Genomic DNA, 24,979 nt, shown 5'->3' on the forward strand with positions numbered 1-24,979 from the left:
TTCTATATTTGAGGCAATTCATTTTGTACCTCTGTTTTTATTTTCTATGGGAATCATGGAGCATCAATGTTACTTTCTAAGAGTCTTTTAAAGAAAAATTGTGATAATTTTGGCATACAAAACTCTTTGTCAATTATAATGCACCATAAAAATGCTTTTTTAGTTGTGATTAATTTGCATTGCTGGCTGAAAATAGTGTCAACTCTATCGTGTATATCCATAAACTGGCTTAAAAATGAGATGTTTGAATATGAACACTTTTTTTTTCTTGAAACAGATTTGTTTGTGTAAACACAGCCTAAGATGTAAAATAAAATTTAGGTCGCTGATTAAGACCACTAGAGTATCACATTTAGTCTAGAGTTCTACATCAAAATATGGAAAATATGTGTGCAATTGACTTATAGAAGAATGAGGAGCAAACAGCCAATTTATTTGAAAAGGGTAACATTTTTCATTGAATGAATCGTTGGAAAGATATTTCCAACTTTGGCAAATTTCTCATTTTATGCATTTCTTATTTTAGGATGAAAAATTTTGAAACCAGTACTTTATCATTTTCTCCTGAGGAAAATTTTGGAGATGATAGTGGACTTGCTGCATATGTGACTAAAGCAATAGACCCGTCTATCAGCTGGGAAGATATCAAATGGCTGAGAAGACTGACGTCATTGCCAATTGTTGCAAAGGGCATTTTGAGAGGTTCGTTTATTTCTCTACTTGAATTCATACTGACTTTTTGATCCTTTGTGCATATGGTCATAATATTCTTAAAGGAAAATAACAAGGAAGAATTAACATGGAAATTGAGAGAGACATTCCAACTCTCAATTCTCTGTTTTCATGTTTGTGAGTAAATATTTCTTCATTCTTAGGTAATATTCTGAAGCAGAACTAAACTCTCATGAACTAGAAAGTTAGCCTTTTCAAAGAATTGGGATGCCATTGCTTTATTTCAGAGCTGTTACTGAATCATGAAGCCTGGCAAGATCTTGGTAGAACGTCATGCATTCATTGCTTTACCTGAAAGCTACAACAGTTGCTCTCAGACCAAAGAGAAGCCCCAAGGAGATATTATGACAGACAGACTTGTCTTAAGAGCTTTTCCTCTTTTTCTTGTGCTCCCTCCAGTACAAATGGCTAGGACTAATTTTTGAGTGTGGCCAAACCCACATCACCTCTCTGAAGAGAATGGCTGACTAGTATGGTCAAATGCTCAATTATCAAGCCATGGGTAATAAGAAACGTAACTATTTCCTCCAACCTCCCCATATATTCAGATCCCACAGGGAGGTACCAATGACTATAATAATTTTGGAGTGTAAATGTGTTTACCCACAAAAATGTTTTCTTGCCTTTGAAAACATTTTTTTTTAGTATGGTTATATAGATAACTGCCAAAAACTTTTTTTTAAACTGAAATGTTTGAGCAAATGACTTTAGGATGAGCGTCTGTCCATTAATGTACGTCTATTAAATGACTTTGAATCAAAACTTTTTCATGGATTTTACTTGAACATGTCTGAGTCATGTGGTCCCTATTTATAAAGTTCTACCTCCTTTGACTATTTAATTTTATGTGTGAAGAAATGAGCTTATAAAAGTAAAATAAATAATCCCAGTGCAGCATTTAAGTAGTGGAGATATATATAAATCCAGATGTTCTTATTCTGTGCGTAAACAAATTAAATTAGTTTTTTCAATCGATATATAATAGATATATATTAAAATTGATATATAATAGATATATTATATTATATATTTAAATCGATATATAATAGAGCATATAGTGATGTTTCAATACCTACGATGTATAGTAATCATATCAGGGTAATTAGCATATCCATCATCTCAAACATTATTCTGTACTTCTAAAAAAATTGTTCAGTTTCCTAGTGATCATTGTACTAGTTCAAAATTTCTGTGGATTGTACTTCAATGAATATGTATTGGTTTGGTTTACAGACACCTTTAAACAATGGTTTCACTTCCTTTACTTGCATCCATGTTGTTATCCATGATTGCTAGTGCTACTTACTGTGGCCACATTCAACTGTGGGGACTAAATAATATTAACCTGAAGGTTCTGTGCCATTCATTTATTTATTCATTCATCCATTCTCTTATTCACTCACTCATTCATTCCATAAATATCATAATTACTGTGTGCTAAAATATTTTTATAAAATAAAATAATTTTAGATCCTTGGATAAAAAGACAGTCTATTCTTGTAGGAGACAGATATATAAACAAGCATTTTGGGTATAATAAAATGTTATATAGAAATCTATGCAATGTAAGGGCATGGCTTAAGAAAGAATATGGACAGGCCGGGCGCAGTGGCTCACGCTTGTAATCCCAGCACTTTGGGAGGCCGAGGCGGGTGGATCACGAGGTCAGGAGATCGAGACCACAGTGAAACCCCATCTCTACTAAAAATACAAAAAAAAAAAAAAAATTAGCCGGGTGTGGTGGCGGGCACCTGTAGTCCCAGCTACTCGGAGAGGCTGAGGCAGGAGAACGGCGTGAACCCAGGAGGCGGAGCTTGCAGTGAGCCGAGATCACGCCACTGCACTCCAGCCTGGGCGAAAAAGTGGGACTCCGTCTCAAAAAAAAAAAAAAAAGCATATGGGCAATAATATGAGTGGGTTAGAAAACACTTTTCAGAATGAAAGATGATGCTTGAGTTTTGCCGTGATATCAAGCCAATAGACTCTGCTTCAGACTGAAGTACTGGCAGAATAAAGCAATTATGCATAACAATTTATAAAACACGTAAGCCATTGAGAGAATTTAGACTTTAAAGTGGCTGAGAACCACTGAAGTGTCTTGATCAGAGAAGCAACCTCATCATATTAGCATTTTACAGAAATCATGCTTTGCACCATGGACCTGAAGGATGGAGGTGGCAAAATTGTGGTCAGAGAAGACATTTAGGAACTGTTGTTGCCCGGAAAAGAGATAGTTGTAGAGATGACCTAGAGTAATGGCAGGGAGGGGACTGAGAAGGTATAATTATATTAGAAAATTAAGACAGTTAATCACAGAGATGGCCCAGGGGATCTGGCTTTAAAACACTAAGGAAGAATAAAATTTTAGTCTTATTCCATAATTATTTCAAATAAGGAACAAAGAAAGAGGTCATTTTATTTTTCAACCACCTTTTCAATTTAGGATTTCCAGTATATATCATTTTCTACAACTTTATTCCTTAAGATAGGATGCAAATCAATTGAATTAGATTTACTATCACATGTTATGTTGAAAAATATTTTGGTTTCCAGAACTTCGTTCTGTTATCACTTTAGCTAGGACCACTGCCACCACCACCACCACCACCACCACCACCACCACCACCACCGCTACCACAACCTCCGTTACCAGGACAACCACCAGCACTGCTACCACCACCACTGCTATCACCATCACCCCTCTCATCACCATCATCAACAATCCCATCACCACCATGACCACGACCACCACCACTGCCACCAAAACCACAACCTCCATCAACACCACCATTACCAGGAACAACCACCACCACTGCCACCACCAGCACTGCTATCATCACCACCACCACCACCACTCCCATCACTACTATGACCACCACCAGCACCAGCACCATCAACACCACCATTACCAAGACAACCACCACCACCTCCACCACCACCACCACTATCACCACTACCACCACCACCATGACTACCATGACCACCACTACCACCGTCATCACCACCTCTCTTTTCTTCTCATCCATATGGATTTCTGGCTTGTTTCTAAATATTTTTGTGACATTTTATACATAGTAGATAGCCCAAATATTTATTTACTGAACTTCTTGATGAAAACTATGAGTCTGTCTAATTAGAGAAAGCTCAAAAAGGAGATAAGGAGAGATGGAACATTTGACATTTAAAGGGAAATAACTTATTTATACATGTACAGTTTACATCGTCTACTTTTCTGTAACTATTTGGTTCTTTTATTTAACAAACAAGAATCATCTCTATGACAACAATTGCACCAAGTAACACATATGCTCAATCTGGATCGGAAGGAAGCGGTGGCAGGGCCAGTTCTGGGAAATCCAGTTTTCTCCATTTCACAGGTCCTCATCCAGAAATCACATGGATTGACTGAGAGTCACCCATCCTCTTTCATTTTCCTTTTTCAGAAAAGTGCAAATTATATTTTCAGGAACATGAAATCATGAGCAACTGTGAAGATCTAGACCAAACATCTGACTGTGTCGCCATTTTAATAATTGTATTTTAATGAATGCAAATTAGAATGGAAGATGTAATCTCTCACTGTGTGTGGTTAAACTGCCCTTCGAGAACTTCAACACAAGCTCCTAACATGTACTTGAGACAGAATTTGGTCGTTGTCAGAACTCACACTAGCAAACAAATGAGTTCTTTTCTTTTTCTTTTAATTGTTTTAAATTAGGCTGTCTCGCTTCTACTGTGGCTGTGTGTTTCTGAGAAACTTTTCTCTAGTCAGTTCTTCATATCCAGGCATACCTCAGAGACATCGTGGATTCGGTTCTGGACCACCACAATAAAGCAAGTCACATAATTTTTTTGTCTTCCCAGTGCATATGAAAGTTCTGTTTTTGCTATACTGTAGTCTATTTTGTGCAATAGCATTATGCCTAAAAAACAACGTATAAACCTTAATTAAAAAATACGTTACTCCTAAAAAATGCTAATGATCATCTGAGCCTTCAGTGAGTTGTAGTCTTCTTGCTGGTGGAGGGTCTTTCCTGGGTGTTGATGGTTGCTGACTGATCAGGGTGGCGGTTCCTGAAGGTTTAGGGTGGCTGTGGTAACTTCTTAAAACAAGACAGTAAAGTTTGATGCATTGATTAACTTCTCCTTTCGGGAAAGATTTCTCTGTACCATGAGAAGCTATTTGATAGCATTTTACCCACAGTACGACTTTTTCAACGCCGGAGTCAGTCGTCTCAAACTGCCGCTGCTTTATCTGTGAAGTTTATGTAATACTCTAAATCCTTTGTTGTTATTTCAGCAATGGTCACAGCATCTTCACCAGCAGTGGATTCCATCCCAAGAAACCACTTTCTTTGCTCATCCATAAGAAGAAACTCTTCATTCATTTAAGTTTTATCCCACGATTGCAGCAATTCAGTCACAGCTTCAGGCTCCACATCTAATTCAGTTCTCTTTCTGTTTCTGCCACGTCAGCAGTGACTTTCTCCACCATAGCCTCAAACTCCTCAAAGTCATCCATGAGGGTTGGAACCAACATCTTCCAAATTCCTGTTAATGCTGATATTTTGACCTCCTCCCATAAATCACAAATGTTCTTAATGGCATCTAGATGGTGAATCCTTTCCAGAAAGTTTTCAATTTATTTTGCTCAGATTCGTCAGAGGAATCATTAACTATAGAAGCTATAATCTTATTAAATATATTTCTTAACTAATAAGACTTGAAAGTCAAAATTACTCCTTGATCCATGGGCTATGGAGTGGAGGTTGTGTTAACAGGCATAAAAACATTAATCTTTTTGTGTTTTTCCACCAGAGCTCTTGAGTCACTAGGTGCACTGTCAATGAGCAGTGATATTTTGAAAGAAATCTTTTTATTCTGAGCAGCAGGTCTCAACAGTGGGCTTAACATATTTAGTAAACCGTGCTGTAAACAGATGTGCTGTCATCTAGACTGTTGTTATATTTATAGTGCACAGGCAGAGTAGATTTGGTATAATTCCTAGGATTATACTTTGAAGCCATGAATTGACTTCTCCTCTCTAGCTATGAAAGTCCTAGATGGCATCTTCTTCCAGTATGAGGAAGGCTTGTTTGGAAGAAGATGCCATACAGCCTGTTTCATCGACATTGAAAATATGTTGTTCAACGTAGCCACCTCCATCAATTTTCTTAGCTAGATCTCCTGGATAACTTGCTGCAGCTTTTCCATCAGGACTCAGCTGCTTCAGCTTGCACTTTTATGTTATGGAGATGGCTCCTTTCTTTAAACCTCAGGAATCAACCTCTGCTAACTTCAAACTTTTTTTCTGCAGCTTCCTCACCTCTCTCAGCCTTTATAGAATTGAAGAGAGTTAGGGTGTTTCTCTGGATTAGGCTTTGGTTTAAGGGAGAGTGGTGGCTTATTTGATCATCTATCCAGACCACTCAAACTTTCTCCCTATCAGCAATAAGGCTGCTTTGCTCTCTTATCATTCCTGTGTTCACTAGAGTAGTAGCTTTAATTTCCTTTAAGAACTTTTTGTTTGCATTCACAATTTAACTGGCACAAGGAACTTAGCTTTTGTCTTGTCTTGGCCTTTCACATGCCTTCCTCACTAAGCTTAATAATTTCTGGTTTTTAATTTAAAGTGAGAGGTATGTGACTCTTCCTTGAACGCTTAGAAGCCATTGTAGAGTTATTAGTTGGCCTGATTTCAATATTGTTGCTTCTCAGGGAATAGGGAGGCATGAGGAGAGGCAGAGAGAGGGGTGAATGGACAGTGAGTGGAGCAGTCAGAACACACACATTTATTGATTAAGTTCCTCATTTTAAAGGCGATGGTTCACGGAACCCCCAAACAATTACAGTAGTAACAGCAAAGATCACTAATCACAGATGACCGCAACAGATGCAACAAGAATGAAAAAGTTTGAAATAGAGTGAGAATGACCAAACTGTGACACAGGGATACAAAGTGAGCATGTGCTGTTAGAAAAATAGTGCCGATACACTTGCTCGATGCAGGGTTGCCACAATGCCACTTGAGCGTTGTACATACTTCAATTAAAAATGCCTTACTCCTAAAAAATGCTAATGATTATCTGAGCCTTCAGCGAGTTGTAGTCTTTTTTCTGGTGGAGGGTCTTTCCTAGATGTTGATGGCTGCTAACTGATCAAGGTGGTGATTTTCAATTTCTAGAAAACTCAGTAGCTGCGAATTGCTATAAAGCAAAGTGCAATAAAACAAGGTATGCCTGTATACATTGTTCAAGATACTCTAAAAAAAATTCACTTAATGTTCCTGGATTGTGTTTAAAATTGCTGTCATGTGTCTGGGATTTAGTTACTACTCTCCTCTAAGTCAGAACAGATTCCTAGGCCAAAAGCTCCAAGGGTTTGAAGGCTGAGTTCAAATCTTGAGTACTTACATTTTGAGTACTTGAGTACTTATATTTCACTTTTATACCTTGTTTTAAATTAAATATGTAAATAAAATATTAATAAGATAGCAAACAATGCCACTGCCCATTGACGACTGTGGTTATCCATCAATGTACTTAATGGCAAATTCACAAATATGGAATGCCACACTCTTAAACTCTAAGAATTAATAAAAATATCCAAGATTCATGAACATTTTGCTAAGTGGGAATCTTTTGGCCCTTTCATTAAGGCAAAATTGCTCTTCTCTCTGTGTTAAAATAAAATGTAATACCGTGGACAGGGCTGCATAAGCAGCTAATAAAAGGGGCTTATATCTGGTTATAAATTATCCTTATTGTCTTTGCTTCTCTAGAAATTGACGATCCTCTGAGCAAATCATTCTGTCATTTCTCCCCATATTCCCAATACTACCTGCAGAATATAAAAACCACTGGAAATGACGGCAGATAACAGACTGCTACTTAAGAAACATTTAATTCAAATGGGAGGCACTTTATCATTGTAATCCTGACTAGGATGCAACTATTATAAACAGAACTCAAATAGAGTTGCCAAATGCATCCTGCAAATAAATCTTTCTCCACCTACTCATCTTTTTGGTTTATACTCCATGCACCATCAGAGGAAAATGGTAATAATAGTTAATATTTATCTGAGTGTTCAACACGTGTCAGGCACTTTCTAAACACATGTTCAACTCATTTAATCCGCAAGCTAATCATATGTGGATCTCTATCCTCATTTTATGGCTTAGGACAATGATGCACCGAGAAGTTAAGAAACTTGCCACTTACACAGCAAGCGAGCAGCAGATGTGGGATTTAAGTCCAGGTGGTCTGGTGACTTAGCCTAAGCAGTGAATCACTTCTTCCTCCTGTACGGGATCTGTTTATTGATAATATTTGATTTCTCATAATGCAGGTTGTAGCTACATGGTGGCAGACATAGGAATATAAACTGGAGAACTATACATATGCTCAATTATGAGGCTTGGAAAAAGTACCATTGTCTATGTTTTTTAAGTGTTTTTTTTTTTTACATTTGACTTGAAGTTCAGGATCATGTACATAACTAGATAACGACAGCAAACCACACCAATTCAGAATATTATTTTATACTGTTTAATAAGGTTATTTATGACTACACCTAGGTTTTTAAAATAAATACCATGTTAAGTCTATGAGGACAGGTAAGGTCATGGAAACATTGAAGGTGAGCTGTGCAATATGACAACCACTAGCCACATGTGGTTATACAAGTTAATTAAAACGGAGTAAAGGCCAAATCCCAGTTTCTTAGTCACACTGCCACATTTCAGTTGGCCAGTGGCTACATGACTCGTGGTACTGTATGATGCAAGTGCACAGATCTAGAGCATTTTTATTATCACGGAAAGTTCTATGGTAGTCCATTGAGGCCCTATCTTTAGAGAACCATTTATGAAATATGTTTGAGATCAAAGTGTACTGGGCTTCTGGTTTAAAATGATAGACTGAGTACATATGAATTCTCTCGTTAAAGTCAAGACCCCATTGAAATTAAAATACGGAAATGCAAATACATATACACCAGTGACAGGAAAGCAAAGGAGGATGAGGGGCAGAAACAGCAGAGAAATTTTAAGAAACTTTTGAAAGCCTGTTGACAGCAGGAAAACACACAGAAAACTGTACCTTGGGATAGGCTTTCAGGGAATCCTAGAGGAGGTAGGGGTAGGTTACGTAATAGGATGCTTGAGAGGCTGTAGGTATACAGTCTGCAAGGGTGGCAGAGAGGGTGGTGAAGACGAAACTCAAGGGGACTGACTGAAGATCAATATAGGAAGCTATCATGCCTGCCAGCAATCCTGCTCCCACCCCACTTCTTGTGCAACAATGGACACTTGGCATTGACTTCTCAATAAGCAAGTAGCTGATCCTTTCTAAGAAATGAATGGCTGGGATGAAATATGGGTGGGTGGCATTTTCAATATGACATGATGCCGTCCGCATTCTGACACTTGAGGAGCTCACAGTCTAATTGGCTCTTAGTTGACATTTCCTGCGTTTTCTTACATGGAGTTCCAAGAAAGAATTTCCACTCCAGGCAAGGACTTGGCAAGAATGAAACTAATTTACAAAACAGGGCAGTTCCTCAATCTTTCTTCCTTAAATATAAATGGAAAATTTAGCATCACTAGGCATATCAGAAACACCAAAACATAAAAAATCAAGATGAATCTATAGAAAAACTTATCCCAGGAAAAAGAGATAAAACAAGAAAAAGAACTTTAAAAAAATCCAAATGATAGACTCAAAAAAGTTGAAAATATATATACATATAAATAGGAAGAGTCTGCCATGAAAAGAAAATTAGGGCATAAAGAAGAGTTCCCAATGATTAGAAAAATGACTTCTGATTTTTTTAAAAAAGGGGAAGTCGAATATAAAAAAGAGCTCTCAAAGATTAAAAACATGATTGCTGAAATGACTGAATGGCTGAGCAGTAAAGTCAATAACATTTCCCAAAGGGTAAAACAACAATGAGAACAATAAGATAAATAGAAAGAAAAATCATTACATGAATGTACATGAAGACCACTTTAAAATGTCCAATATCCAACTGATAGGAGTTTCCGGTAGAAACGTAAAAGAAAGAGACCTAGAGGAAATTATTAAAGATCAACAATTTCTGAATGCTGATGATGTAAGTCATTAGAGTGAGAAAACAAATCACAACTTCTCATGTTCCTCATGAAATTTCAGAAAAATAGTGTGTATGAAGAGATAAAACAAACATAAAACTGTTTACTTATAAAATAATTCAAATCAAACTGGCGTCAGTCCTTGCATCAGCAATGGGTACTAGAAGACAATGGACTGATGTCTTTAAGGTTATGAGGAAAATGGTTTTTCCACCTAGATTATTATACCCAATCCAATTGTCATTCACACACAAGAGAAGATATTTAGGTGGTCTGTAAGTTTACCTCCCTTGGATCCTTTTTAAGAAAGTTACAAAGGAATCTACTACAAACAAATGAGAATATAAACCAAATGAGGGCATTCTCAGACTACAAGATATTCAACTCAGAGAGAATAAGAGCAAACTCAAAGCTAAAGGCTGACATTATGCCTTGTGAGTAGCCACAACAGAATGGATCAGGAAGGCAGAGGGCTCCAGGGGTTATCTCCAGGGGGAGAATAAGGTGACCTAATAGGTTAGATCAAATAATTGAAAAGTTTGAAGAACTTGATAATATTCTGAAGTTTCACAGTAAATGGAAAAAAGAAAAGAAAAGAAAGGCAATTAGAAATCTTATCTAATCCTAATCACCTCCCAAAGACCCCATCTCCAAATGCCATCACATCGGGGGTCAGGGCTTCAACATACAAATTTTGAGAGGATATAAATACTTAGTCTATAACATATAGGTTTGACAGTTTCCTATACTTATAATTTTAGAAGAAAAATATCACTGTCATCATTTGAAAAAAATAAGAATAGTTGAAAAACAGCCTTGTAAAAACAAAGTTTGGAAAATGATAGCACATAATTTAAAAAATAATTATCTTATCTTTTAAAATTATTCTTAGTCAAGTCTGCCCATTATCACCATTGCTTAATTTTACAGATTACCAATGACCTATACCCATTTGTTTAAATTTCCAAGGCCTGATTTTTACTGCACTCTTGAACCAGTTGGTTTTGCTTAGTATTGCATTTTGAATGTTAAACCTGAGAACCGGTGTTGTTTTCATGATTCTTTTAGCAAATGATTTGTTTTTAGTACATGCTAAACATAATAGTTTAGAATATAAAATATGTTTTTAAATGTTGCAAGTAGATTTAAGAGAACAGTAATCTATTTTAAAACTGAACTTTCAGAAATTAATATATTTTAAAACATGATTAGAGATGTAGCATAGAATTTTATTTATTTTTTTTTTTTTGAGACGGAGTCTCACTCTGTCACCCAGGCTGGAGTGCAGTGGTACCATCTTGGCTCACTGCAACTTCTGCCTCCCAGGTTCAAAAGATTCTCCTGCCTCAGCCTCCTGAGTAGCTGGGACTACAGGCACCCGCCACCAAGCCTAGTTAATTTTGTTTTCGTTTTTGTTTTTTTTTTATTTTTAGTAGAGATGGGGTTTCACCATGTTGGTCAGGCTAGTCTTGAATTCCTGACCTTGTGATCTGCCCGCCTTGGCCTCCCAAAGTGCTGTGACTACAGGTGTGAGCCACTGCACCTGGCCAATTTTTTATACATTTCAGTGAGCAAACATATATTTAATTATAGAACAATATTACTGAAAATAGTTACTAAAGCTATTACAACTTGGTATTAAAGATTGTTTTTTGAAATAGGTTTGTCCACTGCCTGTTATATTTACAGTGCTTGTCATTTTTATGTTTTTTTTTTGCTATCCAAATTGTTGAGTAATAATTTTGCTAAATGATAAAGTGGTATAATCTTATTAATTAAAAATATTTAGCAAGACTATACCCTTATAAAGATAAATATGCTTTATGTCAATGTATTATCTTGTATAATGTATTGATGTATCTTGTATAATGTATTGATACTTTTATATATTTTACAATTAAATTGCCATAAGTGGTAACATTTGTTTGTTGTTTTTGGCCAACAAAACTACCACTAACATTCTAGCGCTAACCCTAGGGTATACTTTTATGCTAAGATTATTGACCCAGGTATGCAGATGGGAGTCAGCCTCCATTTGACTGGAATGTGGAGGCCTCTAAACCCAAGCTGCCTTTTAAGTTACAGTTTCCCTAAGATGCTTGTTTTACTCTCTCCAGGTGATGATGCCAGGGAGGCTGTTAAACATGGCTTGAATGGGATCTTGGTGTCGAATCATGGGGCTCGACAACTCGATGGGGTGCCAGCCACTGTGAGTTTTGGCAAATGCTAAGATTTCCTTTTGGGGTTCCCATTTCCATCACTGTGTTACTATCTCTATGTCTGCCTCCTCTGTGTGTGTACTTTGTGTGATCACTCAAGGTGAAATATGTGCAAATATGTGAGATCTTGGATTTTAAGTTTAGTGGCACATAACTACCCAAATTAACAAATATATTTATGTTTAATTAGCCCAGTGCATTTATTTGTAACCTATAAAGTCTCTGTTAAATAATAAGACATTTGTGGGCAAGGATTATTCTGGCATTCATAGATACACCAATAGGTATGTAAACTGGAGTATGAAAGAAAGGATTATATCATGAACATCCAAGGACATGAGCTAACAGAGAATTGTGGGATTTCAAAGGCTGTGGTAGAATCTGAGATCATCGGTACAACTGAGACAAGAAATCAGGAGGAGGGACATGTTGGAATTTCCTGTGGAGTGGCAGTTGAAAAGCTGCAGAGAAAGGGTGGAGAGTTAGGAAAAGGAGAAAAAAAACTTAGGCCCAGGCAACGGGAAGTGAGCTGCAAATAGGCTACTCTGGCTGAGTTGTGAACCACCTTGGCTGCACATTGCAATCATCTGGGGAACTTTAAAGAATCCTAATATGCTCCCCAGGTCTATTTATCAGAATCTCTGGTTGGGGCTTAGGGGTGTATAGGCACTAGTATTTTTTTAAAGCTATCAGGAGATTCCAGTGTGCATCTTTGGTTTTTATGCACTGGAGTAGGCAAATCAGAGTCCAAAATCTAGGTGTAAAAGTGAACTAAAGTGGCCTGAAAGGTTTGGGACTGAATAGAACTGTATCGAAGAGCAATTAGACCCTGAAGATCCTGAAGCCAAGAAAACCGACAGAGGCACTTAGGGCAGATTTTAAGATCAGGGACTGGGGTCCAGAAATGGATCCGAAGCCGTGGAGATGGGCACATTTCCTGGGGTGAATTTTATGCATCCATGATCCAGAATGGGGGCCGGGAGCCCTTGGTGGGGTGCTATCAAGTGGTTCCCTTATGTGCTGTCCACTTGTGGGGATTTGGCCAAGCATCTTGTAGATGGAGCAATGATGTTGCAGATATTTTTTGCTTCTGCTCTGGCCCCTTGAGGACCCCTCTTTGCAGTGTGATAAGCCTAAGTGTAAAATGGGAAAGAGTGAGATGTGCTCAGGGAATACTAAATAATCCATCTTTTTTGCAGTGTCTGATGCTGTAACCGCCCAACCGGTTCTCCTTGTCCACCGTATAGACAGAGCCAATTTATCAAGACAGGGGAATTGCAATAGAGGAAGAGTTTAATTCACTCAGAGCCAGCTGTACTGGGAGGTTGGAGTTTTATTATTACTAAAATCAGTCTCTGTGAAAACCTGGAGTTTGGGGTTTTAAGGATAATTTGATGGGGAGGGGTTGGAAAGTGGGGAGTGCTGATTGGTCAGGTGGGAGATAAAATCATAGGGAGTCGAACTGTCCTCTTGCTCTGAGTCAGTTCCTGGTTGAAGGCCACAAGACCAAATGAACCAGTTTATCAGACGGTGGTGCCAACTGATCCAGGTACAGGGTCTGCAAAATATGTCAAGCATTGATTTTCAGTTTTACAATGGTGATGTTATCCCCAGGAGCAATTTGGGGAGGTTCAGAATCTTGCAGCCTCCAGCTGCATGACTCCTAAACCATAATTTCTAATCTTGTGACTCGTTTGTTAGTCCTGCAAAGGCAGCCTAGCCCCAGGCAGGAATGGGGGTTTGCTTTGGGAAAGGGCTGTTACCATCTTTGTTTCAGAATTAAGGTATGAACTAAGTTTCTCCCAAAGTTAGTTTGTCCTACACTCAGGAATGAACAAGGAAAGCTTGGCAGTTAGAATCAAGATGGAGTCAGTTAGGCGAGATCTCTTTGGCTGACATATTTTTCTCAGTTATAATTTCTGCAAAGGCGGTTTCAGTGGGAGTGGGAGAGTTCTGGGAAATGCATCTGCCTGGACAGATAAGGAAGGAGATCCTTGACTATTATGAGTCATTGGATGTGCAATAGAACAGCCTTGGCTTAGCAGCAATGAGTCTTATAAAGTGGATTTTGTCATGACAAGAGGCAGAAAGGCCAATGAGGTAGTCTTTATAATTACCATAGCCAAGGAAAGAGAGAAGGAGGGCCTGAACTGCAGAGGGACAGAGGGAATTTTGCTTTCTGCTCCCTACCTTGGTTTCCTCATCTTTTAAAATTTAAATCTTTAAACTGTAATGTTTTATAATTTGATTTACACAGGCAAAGTAACTAGCATCATATAACAAAACTTTATATATCTATGCATATTTACTAAGTAATATATATATTTGCTAAATATATATATTATCTATCTATCTATTATCTATCTATTATCTATCTATCTATCTATCATCTATCTATCTATCTATCTATCTATCTATCTATCTATCTATCTGTCTGTCTATCTATCTATCTGTCTATCTATCTACTAAGTAATGGTGGGTGAACTTTCCAGACCACCACCTCTCTCAGAACTGGATTCTTATATAAGTATTTTCCCTTTTATTGGAACCTTTCAGTGGTAGTTATATACAGATGGTTGGAATTGGGATGACCATTTGAATTTACCCACACAACTGGAAAAAGAGTAGAACAAATACTTTAGCCAACTAGTGGTGGTCTGTTGTTTCACTGAACTGGCAGGTTGATTTAGTGACATCATAGACCAATTGTGTGACTGTGATGGCAGAGTGAACAATGGCAGGGAATATTGAGTGTGCATATTGCCTTGAGTTTTTCCTAAAGCACTAATGGTAGGAACCAAGTAAGTCTTTGTATATTGTAGGATTATACAGTCAAGTGGTGGCTCATGCCTGTAATCCCAGCACTTTTGGAGGACAAGGCAAGTGGATCACTTGAGGCCAGGATTTCGAGAGCAGCCTGGCCAATGTGTGAAACCCCGTCTCTACTAAAAATGCAAAAATTAGCTGGGCATGGTGGTGCACTCCTGTAATCCCAGCTACTTGGGAGGCTGAGGCAGGAGAATTGCTTGAACCAGGGAGGTGGAGGTTGCAGTGAGCCGAGATCCATGCCCCTGCACTCAAGTCTGGGCGACAGAGTGAGACTCTGTCTCAAAAAACAAAACAAACAAACAAAAGATGAAAAGTAATGAAAACTGGAAGTTGTCAGCTCTTTGCAACTCAGTTTTGCTCCTAGAGACACACTGTTTTAGGTGATATTAAATGTTGGTTGCAGGTAAACAGAGGTGGAAAGTGAAGACCTCCTCTGAGTAGGGTGGAGAGGTTGGTCACAGCACAAGGCTGTTTCTCAGGTTTATGACTCACTAGTATGGAGATGTAGACTTAGTGGGCAGGCCCAGTTGTTTTCTAAAAATAAAATATAAATCTACTGAAATCAAATCTAACTAGATTTTAAGGGAAAAATAGCCAAATGGTGTTGCTTATTTCCCTCTCGCTGAGAGAATAGGGACACGTCTAAAAGGTCTTTTGAGTTGTGTTCCCTGAGACTGTTTTTTAAAAAACAATAACTGAACCTAAGACCTGAAACTATAAAAAATCTGTAAGATAACATTGGAAAAACCCTTCTAGACGTTGACTTAGGGAAGGATTTCATGACCAAGAACCCAAAAGCAAATGGAATAAAAACAAAGAGAAATAGCTGGGAGTTAATTAAACTAAAGAGCTTTTTCACAGCAAAATGAACAGTCAGCAGAGTAAATAGACAATCCATGGAATGGGAGAAAATCTTCACAATCTATACATCTGATGAAAAACTAATATCCAGAATCTACAAGGAACTCAAACAAATAAGTAAGAAAAAAACAAACAATCTGATCAAAAAGTGGACTAAGGACATGAATAGACAATTCTCAAAAGAAGATGTACAAATGGCCAACACACATATGAAAAAATTCTCAACATCACTAATGATCAGGGAAAGAAAAATCAAAACCACAACACAATACCAACCTTACTCCTGCAAGAATGGCCATAATCCAAGAATCAAAAAACAGTAGATGTTGGTGTGGTTGCAGCGATCAGGGAACACTTCTACACTGCAGGCGGGAATGTAAACTAGTACAGTCACTACGGAAAACAGTATGGAGATTCCTTAAAGAACTGAAAGTAGAACTACCATTTGATCCAACAATCCCACTACTGGGTACCTACCCAGAGGAAAGTAAGTCATTATTCAAAAAAGATACTTGCACATACATATTTATAGAAGCACAATTCACAATTGCAAAATCGTGGAACCAACCCAAATGCCCATCAATCAATGAGTGGATAAAGAAACCGTGGTACATGTATATGATAGAATACTACTCAGCCATAAAAAGGAATAAATTAGCAGCATTTGCAGTGACCTGGACGAGATTGGAGACTATTATTCTAAGTGAAGTAACTCAGGAATGGAAAACCAAACATCGTATGTGAGAACATATCTCACTGATATGTGGGAGCTAAGCTATGAGGTCGCAAAGGCATAAGAATGATACAATGGACATTAGGGACTTGGGGGAAAGAATGGGGGGTGGCGAGGGATGAAAGACAACAAATATGGTGCAGTGTATACTGCTCAGGTGATGGGTGCACCAAAATCTCAAAAATCACTACTAAAGAACTTACTCATGTAACCAAATACCACCTGTACTCCAATAACTTATGGAAAATAAAATAAAAAATTAAAATTATAAAACAAAGACAATAACCAGCTGGGTGTGGTGGCTCATGCCTGTAATCCCAGCACTTTAGGAGGCCGAGACAGGCAGATCACCTGAGGTCAGGAGTTCGAGACCAGTCTGGTCAACATGGTGAAACTCTGCTTGTACTAAATATACAAAAATTAGCCGGGCATGGTGGTGGGCATCTGTAATCCCAGCTGCTTGGGAGGCTGAGGCAGAAGAATCACTTGAACTTGGGAGACGGAGGTTGCAGTGAGCCAAGATTGCGCCATTGTACTCCAGCCTGGGCAACAAGAGCAAGACTCTGTCTCAAAAACAAAACAAAACAAAACAAAACAAACCATAACCCTCCTCTCTGCATGTCATATACACGAGGGGAGATACTTGCTTGAGTTTTGCCTCACACTTTAGAGCAAATTTAAGGCTCATGATGATGAGAGAAATGTGAGAAAGGATTCGGTGTACGGCAAAGTACAAAGTTCCCTCAGTGTGTGGGTTTTGCGGTGAGCAGTAAAAGTCTTGGGGGAGGCTGTGGTGTCCAGGTCTCAGTACTTGCACAGAAGAACTTGCTATACTGCAGATTTTGTTATGTCGTAAGTCAGAGCCACGGAGGCAGCATGATGTCATAGGAAGACACTGAAATGGGAGTCTCGTCTCACCTTTCTTAGGGGATAAGAGCTAGGTAAGTCACTGAGACTTTTAAGTCCAAACATCTTCACAGTATTGTGTTGCTTACAAAAAGAAAGTGGACAACAATATGAATTATACATTTCTATTAGGTTGGTGCAAAAGTAATTTCACCATTACTTTTAATGGCAAAAACTGCAATTACTTTTGCACCAGGCTAATATAAATCACAGAGTTTGCTTGTATGGAGAAATACTTATTGTCACTAGGAGTCCTAGAACAGTAATTTAACTTCAGTTCATCTTAATATGTTGCTTCTGAGAAGAGTTGCCAGGCCTCTGCTACACCCCAGAAAAACTAAAAAATAAGATTGTGTTAAAAATATGCTTATCACCTCATGGTTATGATGTGATCCAGATTGGCTTTGAAGTAATTAGAGAATAATAGGATGGAATCAAATTGGTTTCTAAAATACACAGCAATAGATCTTCTCAAATTAAGATTCTCTGGAGTATTTGAATCCTAAGAACATTTTTTTTTCAATTTTGCATTTTCATTTTGATCTATCTGGACACAAACTACCTCAAGCTTAGAAATGACTTCTTTCACAGTGAAAATTATCAACGGCAAAACATTTTTATAGAGTAAGCATTTGGTTGTTAAGTTCTTGGGGATGTTCTGTGAAGGGATTTAAATTTTCTTCTATAAAAAGAGTCCATGCAATTCCATCTTTGAGAAACATTTAATGTATCAGTTGGTTTTGCTGTGTAACAAGCCACTCTGAAACTTACTGGCTAAACTACAATCATCATTATTACATTTTACAATTTTGTGGGTTGGCAATTTGGGCTAAGATCTGCTCAGTGTTTCTCTGGTCTCGGCTGGACTCACTCACATGTGTCCACGGCCAGCTACTAGGCCTACTAGGAGGCGGCATAGGATGAGCTCGGCAGGGATGGCTCTGCATTGTCTCACATCTTCCAGCATTCTCCTGAAGTGGCAGGTCTCCTAGAGAGTGAGTGGAAGCATGCAAGGCCTCCTGAGATCTAGGCTTAGAATGGGCATCCTGTCACTTCTCTCAATTCCACTGGTGAAAGCAAATCACAAGTTCAATTCAGATCTAAGGGATGGGGGAACAGAACCTCCTTCCTTTCCCTTTCTCCCATAATGTTGCAAGGAAATGAAGATAAAGAGGAAATCATTGCAGCCATTTTTGCAGTTGCAAACAATTAGCAAAATGTATATGGACCAGTGATTTTCTAAGTGTGCTTAGGAAAAGCCCCTTAGGGCTGCATGTCGAAGTGTGATGGGTGGGGTGGGTAGACAGTCAGGGGAGGATTTATGGGCAGTGACTTGAACTCTGTCTCCTTTGTGTTTAACTAAGCACCTCTGATTCCATCTGCTTTTGTTTATTTTAAACTATTTTGATTTGAACAAAGGTTTCCATACCTAAAATGTCAGAAATCAAGAGTATAACAATGGATGCAATAGGAAGATGGAAAAGTGGGAGCTCCTTGCCAGTAGAAGGTGTGTTTGGGTAGGGGTTGGGGGAGCAAGTTGTGCAGGGAGCATTCTGGAAGAGTGTGACTTGAAAACAAATGAGAAAGAGGATTCTCTTTGGGAGTCAGATCCCTGTGAGTTTCTTTCTGCATCCCTTACTCTGCCTGACATTAGTGCTTTAAATATACCAGGTTCTTTATAAAGTGTTTGATAGAACAGTGAATAGAGGGATGAATGAGCAACAGCATACAGGGATCTTACCATATTTTCCTGGAGATTAACTCCAGTGGAGTTAAACCCACAATTACTTGCCCGAAGAAGCACTAAGGAAATAGCTAAAATGAATGGTCTCACAGATGTATAGAAAGCTGAAAAGAGGGAAACATAAACAGGGCCATAACATAGTGAGTCTGTCTACTGTATTTATTTATCTAATCTGTTTGATCAGAATTATTTTGTGTAATATACACCTAGTAAAACTGCAGCTACTGAAAGAAAAGAGGGAGGATTGAAACGCCTAGCAATAGATGGAACATTGTTGTTGACAGACACGCAAAACACCAATCTGGGCTCCGTTTTTTCACCCAGGATTCACATTTTTAAGTACCTTTATTAGTTTACTTTTAGGCCAGGGTAGGCATTGGAAATTACCTAAACACATTTGATTTGATTGACTTTGAAAATGTGTATTGAACCCACGCTAGCTAATACTTTTTTTTTGGTTCTGGTTTCAAATGGGGAAATAGGCTTAATTATAGCTTGCATCATCGCTTGGAAATTGTAGCATTTATATGTTGACGTAACTTGCCTGAATGCAAAAAGAGGACTATGTATAGGAAAAGGGACATATGTAAGTAGATCCAAAGCATGTTTGGCAAGGCAGAAAAGCCAAAAGGGAAAGAGGAAAGTGGCATTACCTGCCAAACGTTTAGGGGCTACATGCCAAGTATTACCTTCACTTCCTTCCAATCTGTAGCCCTGTTTGGTCTTCAGCCTCATACATAAAACCCTCTAAAATTTTAGGGTAGAAGTGGGATAACCTCTGAGTGATTTCAGCATAATTATTTCTGGAAAAGGTGGACTTGAGTGTATGGCAGCTTCCTCAGCATACATTTTAAATAGGCACTGTACTTAATTTAGATTTTTACATTTTGGGATGAATGTGGGTGATTTCTACAGATTTCAACCTCTAGCTCACCTTGTAAATTGTTTTAATTCTCAAATGCAGATTCACATCAAAGTAGCCAATTGTATTAGTTAGCTACTGCCATATGGTACTATAAAATGAACAATCCCAAACTCAGTGATTTAAATCATTGAAATAAATGATTTCCATGAAAGTTTGTGTTGACCAGTGCCTACTGATCTAGGCTTGGTACTAGCTAGGTGGCTGGTATCCAACTGTCAGCTCCAGCTGGGCTTGGCTGTGCTAGCTCTGCTTCCTGAGTATTTATCCTGGGGCCAAAGATGAGGGGGAAACAATACCTGGTGGATGGTCTTCTCATGGCAAATGACAAGGTGCAAAAAAATAAGTGGGAACACATGTGGTTGCTTAAGGCCTATGCTCAGAAATGGCATTCTACCAGCTCTGCTCACATGTTATTGGCCAAAGTGGCCAAGGCTAAGGTGCAGGCAAGTGCACTTTGATGCCAACCTATGTCCATCATCACCAACTGCCAATCAAGACCAAGATCTTTATGGTGCAAGTGGTGATATTCCTTAAAAGCAAGAAGAATGTTTTCACAGAGTGTTCTTTAATATATGGTTGGATGCAAAATATGTTGGATGAGAAAATAAGAGACTAAGTTGTCTTATTATTACTTGTGTTTGCATTTTACACACTGCTTGCACTATTATCTGAGTATGAATTTTAACAATTGACTTGCAATGAGTAATGTTCAGAATAATTTATGTCAATAAAATACTTCATTTACTTTTATACATTTTATAATCTCGGCACTTTGGGAGGCTGAGGCAGGCAGATCACTTGAGGTCAGGAGTTCGAGACCAGTCTGGCCAACATGATGAAACCCCGTCTCTACTAAAAATACGAAAATTAGCTAGGCATGGTGGTGGGCACCTGTAATCCTAGCTACTTGGGAGACTGAGGCAGGAGAATCGCTTGAGCTCTGGAGATGGAGGTTGCAGTGAGCTGAGATCACAAAACTGCACTCCAGCCTGGGGGACAGGGCAAGACCCTGTCTCAAAAACAAACAAAAAAGTTATGAAAGATCAAGTGTTTTATGTTTATAATTTTTTGATGACAATCTTTGAATATAAGAAACAGAAAAAAAGACAACCTTGCACTTTAAAAGAAAAATAAGCTACTCATTTCCAAATTTAGTTGGTGTTTTAGTTACTAGCATTTGTACCTCTCTTCTTTGAGGAGGAAATAGTCTTACCATTGACCCCAAACCTACTTGGCTTCTTTCACTCTAAGCCCCAGCTGGATGTGTCAGTGGTTTTTGGAGATGGAGTTGAATAACAATTCAGTGTTAATAGAGTCACATTATTGAACTTTTCTTTCCCCAGATTGATGTTCTGCCAGAAGTTGTGGAGGCTGTGGAAGGAAAGGTGGAAGTCTTCCTGGACGGGGGTGTGCGGAAAGGCACTGATGTTCTGAAAGCTCTGGCTCTTGGCGCCAAGGCTGTGTTTGTGGGGAGACCAGTCGTTTGGGGCTTAGCTTTCCAGGTAATTGGACAAAGAAATAAATATATACAATAGACAAATTGACAGTAAAACAAATGAATAAAACAAGTCAGACTTATTTACACAATAGTTCTGTATTTTTTCACTTGGTTAGGGGGAGAAAGGTGTTCAAGATGTCCTTGAGATACTAAAGGAAGAATTCCGGTTGGCCATGGCTCTGAGTGGTAAGACTTATTCTGGTTTACAACTTTCTTTTTTTTTTTTTTTTTTGATCTTTAAGTCAAGGTCCTTGGTGGAGAGAAGTGAATTTGAAAGGGAAGAGTGTGGGATCATTTGAGTATATAAAATTTGACGTTGACTCAATATTTACAGCTTTGAGGAACTCTGCGTGTGCATAGTCTCTAGTAACTACTTCACCTCTATATTTCACAGCTTTATTAGGAATATTTTGGTGAGTACGAGTACTTGAAGGTGGTTGCAACATCATATTCTTCCTCATCTCATAACATGTGAACACTTACATCTACCTGGATAGTCAACAGCTCCCTTTGGACATCTAAGTGGCATCCCAAACTCTTACCTGTCCAAAACTAAGCTGCTAACTTTCCACATTAAACCTGCTCCACCTGCAGTTTCTCCATCAGTTCATGTTAATCCCATAGTTTCAGTTGCTCAGTACAAAAATCTTCAGTCATTCTTGACTCTTCTTTTCTCTCACACCTTCTTACATATAGGGGCTCGATCTTCAAAGTATAATCAGAATCTGACCTCCCTGTCATCTCCACTGCCACCGCCCTGGCTGGAGCCATCATCGTCTCTCATCCCGTGGACATTGTGGGTGGGCGCGTCTATCCTCACCTGTTTCCCCTCTCCCAGTCTATTCTGATCATGGTGGCCAGAACAGTTCTTTTAAACATTAATTGAGATCATGTTACTTTTCTGATCAGAAAACCCCCAGTGGCTCTTGGTTTACTCAGAGCAAATGCCAAAGTCCTTATAGTGGTTTATAAGGCCTCATATGGTTTGACTCCCGTCACCTTTCTGATCCCAACTTCTACTAATGTCACCCTTACTTATTCTACCCATGTGACATTTTGCCTTCGTGATGTCCCTTGACTATGTGAGATATGTTTCGGCCTTGGGGTATTTGCAATGGTTGTTCCCTCTGCCTGGATGCTCTTCCTCCAGATAGCTACATGAAAAACCTCCTCTCATCTTTCATGTGTTTACATAAATTGTACTTTCTTAAAGATGCCTGTTCTGATTACTGTGTTTAAAATAGCAATTTATCCTCCACCCATCTATTCGACTCCCAGTTTTCTTTTCCAGTTTTCTTTCATCCTTTTTCCATAGCACCCACTGTCTCCTATATATCATCTATCATAGAATTTCCTTTTAAAATTATATGCATTATATATTGTCTGTTTCCCCTTTAGAACATAAGATACATGAGGCAGGGGGCTTTGTTGTCTTGATTGCAGTATTTTCAGTGTCTAGAGCAGTGCCTGGCACACAAAAAATACATATTTGCTGAAAGAATGAATAAATAAATAAATACGCGTTAAAATATTACTAGTGACTATTTCTAATTTGACTCAGAAAGAACCTGTAGCTAGAAAGAATGGCCGTGAGTTAATTATCAGCTACCCCATTTTTGAAGGTAAAAAGGGTTTCCTTTTCTGTAATCCATATGATCTGGATTGTCCCCATAGATAGAGCTCCCCAGATAAATGGTCTACTCACTACTGTACTCAGTCTGCAGACAGAGCCTCAACAAGAAGAATGCCATTCTGTGAATCCTCACTACACATTTTAATTTGCTACAGACATATCCTAAAAGAGAGCTTTCAGTCACTGACTCTCTATTAAATGTGGCAGAAAGAATATACTCTTTGTGTTAATAAAAATATGTGCCAGTCATTTTGTGTTAAGGACTGTTTAGGTAATAAAAAATGGTCTCATGCCACAGAAGATTTGGCAAGCCTACCTTGAATCATAAACCTTACATTTGTCAAATTTTACATTCCTTGGGAAAACGATTACCTGCCTGATTATTATTGCATTCAGTTCATATTAAATGTATGCATTATTTTTTCAGGGTGCCAGAATGTGAAAGTCATCGACAAGACATTGGTGAGGAAAAATCCTTTGGCCGTTTCCAAGATCTGACAGTGCACAATATTTTCCCATCTGTATTATTTTTTTTTCAGCATGTATTACTTGACAAAGAGACACTGTGCAGAGGGTGACCACAGTCTGTAATTCCCCACTTCAATACAAAGGGTGTCGTTCTTTTCCAACAAAATAGCAATCCCTTTTAGTTCATTGCTTTTGACTTTTCAATGGGTGTCCTAGGAACCTTTTAGAAAGAAATGGACTTTCATCCTGGAAATATATTAACTGTTAAAAAGAAAACATTGAAAATGTGTTTAGACAACGTCATCCCCTGGCAGGCTAAAGTGCTGTATCCTTTAGTAAAATTGGAGGTAGCAAACACTAAGGTGAAAAGATAATGATCTCATTGTTTATTAATCTGTATTCTGTTTACATGTCTTTAAAACAGTGGTTCTTAAATTGTAAGCTCAGGTTCAAAGTGTTGGAAATGCCTGATTCACAAGTTTGAGAAGGTAGCACTGGATAGAATGGGTGGTGGTAATTGGTGATACTTCTTTGAATGTGGATTTCCAATCACATCTTTAGTGTTTGAATATATCTAATGTTTTAGGATGTATGTTACTTCTTAATCAGAGAGAAATAAAGCATTTTTGGGAAGAATATATCTAGTCCATTTGTAACAATATGAAATTTTAATTTTATTTTCTGAACCCTAATTATCTCCTCGTTTCTCTTCTGCATACCTTATTGGTTCTCCTATACCTCCTACTTCCCTTTCTTTACTCTTTTGATTCTTTACCATTGATAGCCATGTGCAAAGGTAGCTACATAATGTGTGAGGACTATGCCAAATTAAAATGTGGGCGCCTTGTTCAAAAACCAAGACAAAACCCTTTTCCTTCCTTCCACAGTTTTTCTCTTAAGCTGTCATGGAGACTTGCTGTTTCATGTCATGCTTCCTTGGGCATGGGGATACCCACATGGTAAGAGTAGAGCCTTCCAGGTGCCTGTGGTATTGCCTTGTAACTTGCCTTGATCTTACCTGTGCGCATTCCCAGAACCCTGCTGGGGGTGCAGGGCAAAAATACTAAGCAGAATGCCTGAGCCAGCAACCAAGAACTCACTTAGCAGGACATAGGCAGGTGGCAGGAGATGGAACAATGTGTGGTGCTGGGCTCTCAGTGTCCCCGGCACAAGTTCCACTGTTGCATCGCGCTTCGCTTATAAAACACAAATTCAATGATAACATTATTAAGTATTTTAAGCCAATAACCACAGAGCATCAAACCCTAAGCCCGAGTCCCCTTTCTGAGCATGGAGCCCTGTCCACTGCACGAGGAGCA

At 38.5% G+C, this 24,979-nt stretch overlaps 1 protein-coding gene across 1 annotated transcript in view; it reads left to right on the forward strand.

Moving 5' to 3' along the window:
• HAO1 (hydroxyacid oxidase 1) overlaps positions 1–24,296 on the forward strand; it is a 57,935-nt gene extending 33,639 nt beyond the window's left edge. Inside the window, exons 4-8 of the mRNA XM_032142423.2 lie at positions 527–702; positions 11,962–12,053; positions 21,405–21,563; positions 21,676–21,745; positions 23,620–24,296. Of these exons, the coding sequence (XP_031998314.1) occupies positions 527–702; positions 11,962–12,053; positions 21,405–21,563; positions 21,676–21,745; positions 23,620–23,690 (568 nt within the window). The 3' untranslated portion in view covers positions 23,691–24,296. The remainder of the gene's footprint in view (positions 1–526; positions 703–11,961; positions 12,054–21,404; positions 21,564–21,675; positions 21,746–23,619) is intronic.
• The last annotated feature ends 683 nt before the right edge of the window (positions 24,297–24,979 follow it).

This window comes from Hylobates moloch, unplaced genomic scaffold, assembly GCF_009828535.3.
Source record: "Hylobates moloch isolate HMO894 unplaced genomic scaffold, HMol_V3 SCAFFOLD_21, whole genome shotgun sequence".
Lineage (NCBI taxonomy): Eukaryota > Metazoa > Chordata > Mammalia > Primates > Hylobatidae > Hylobates > Hylobates moloch.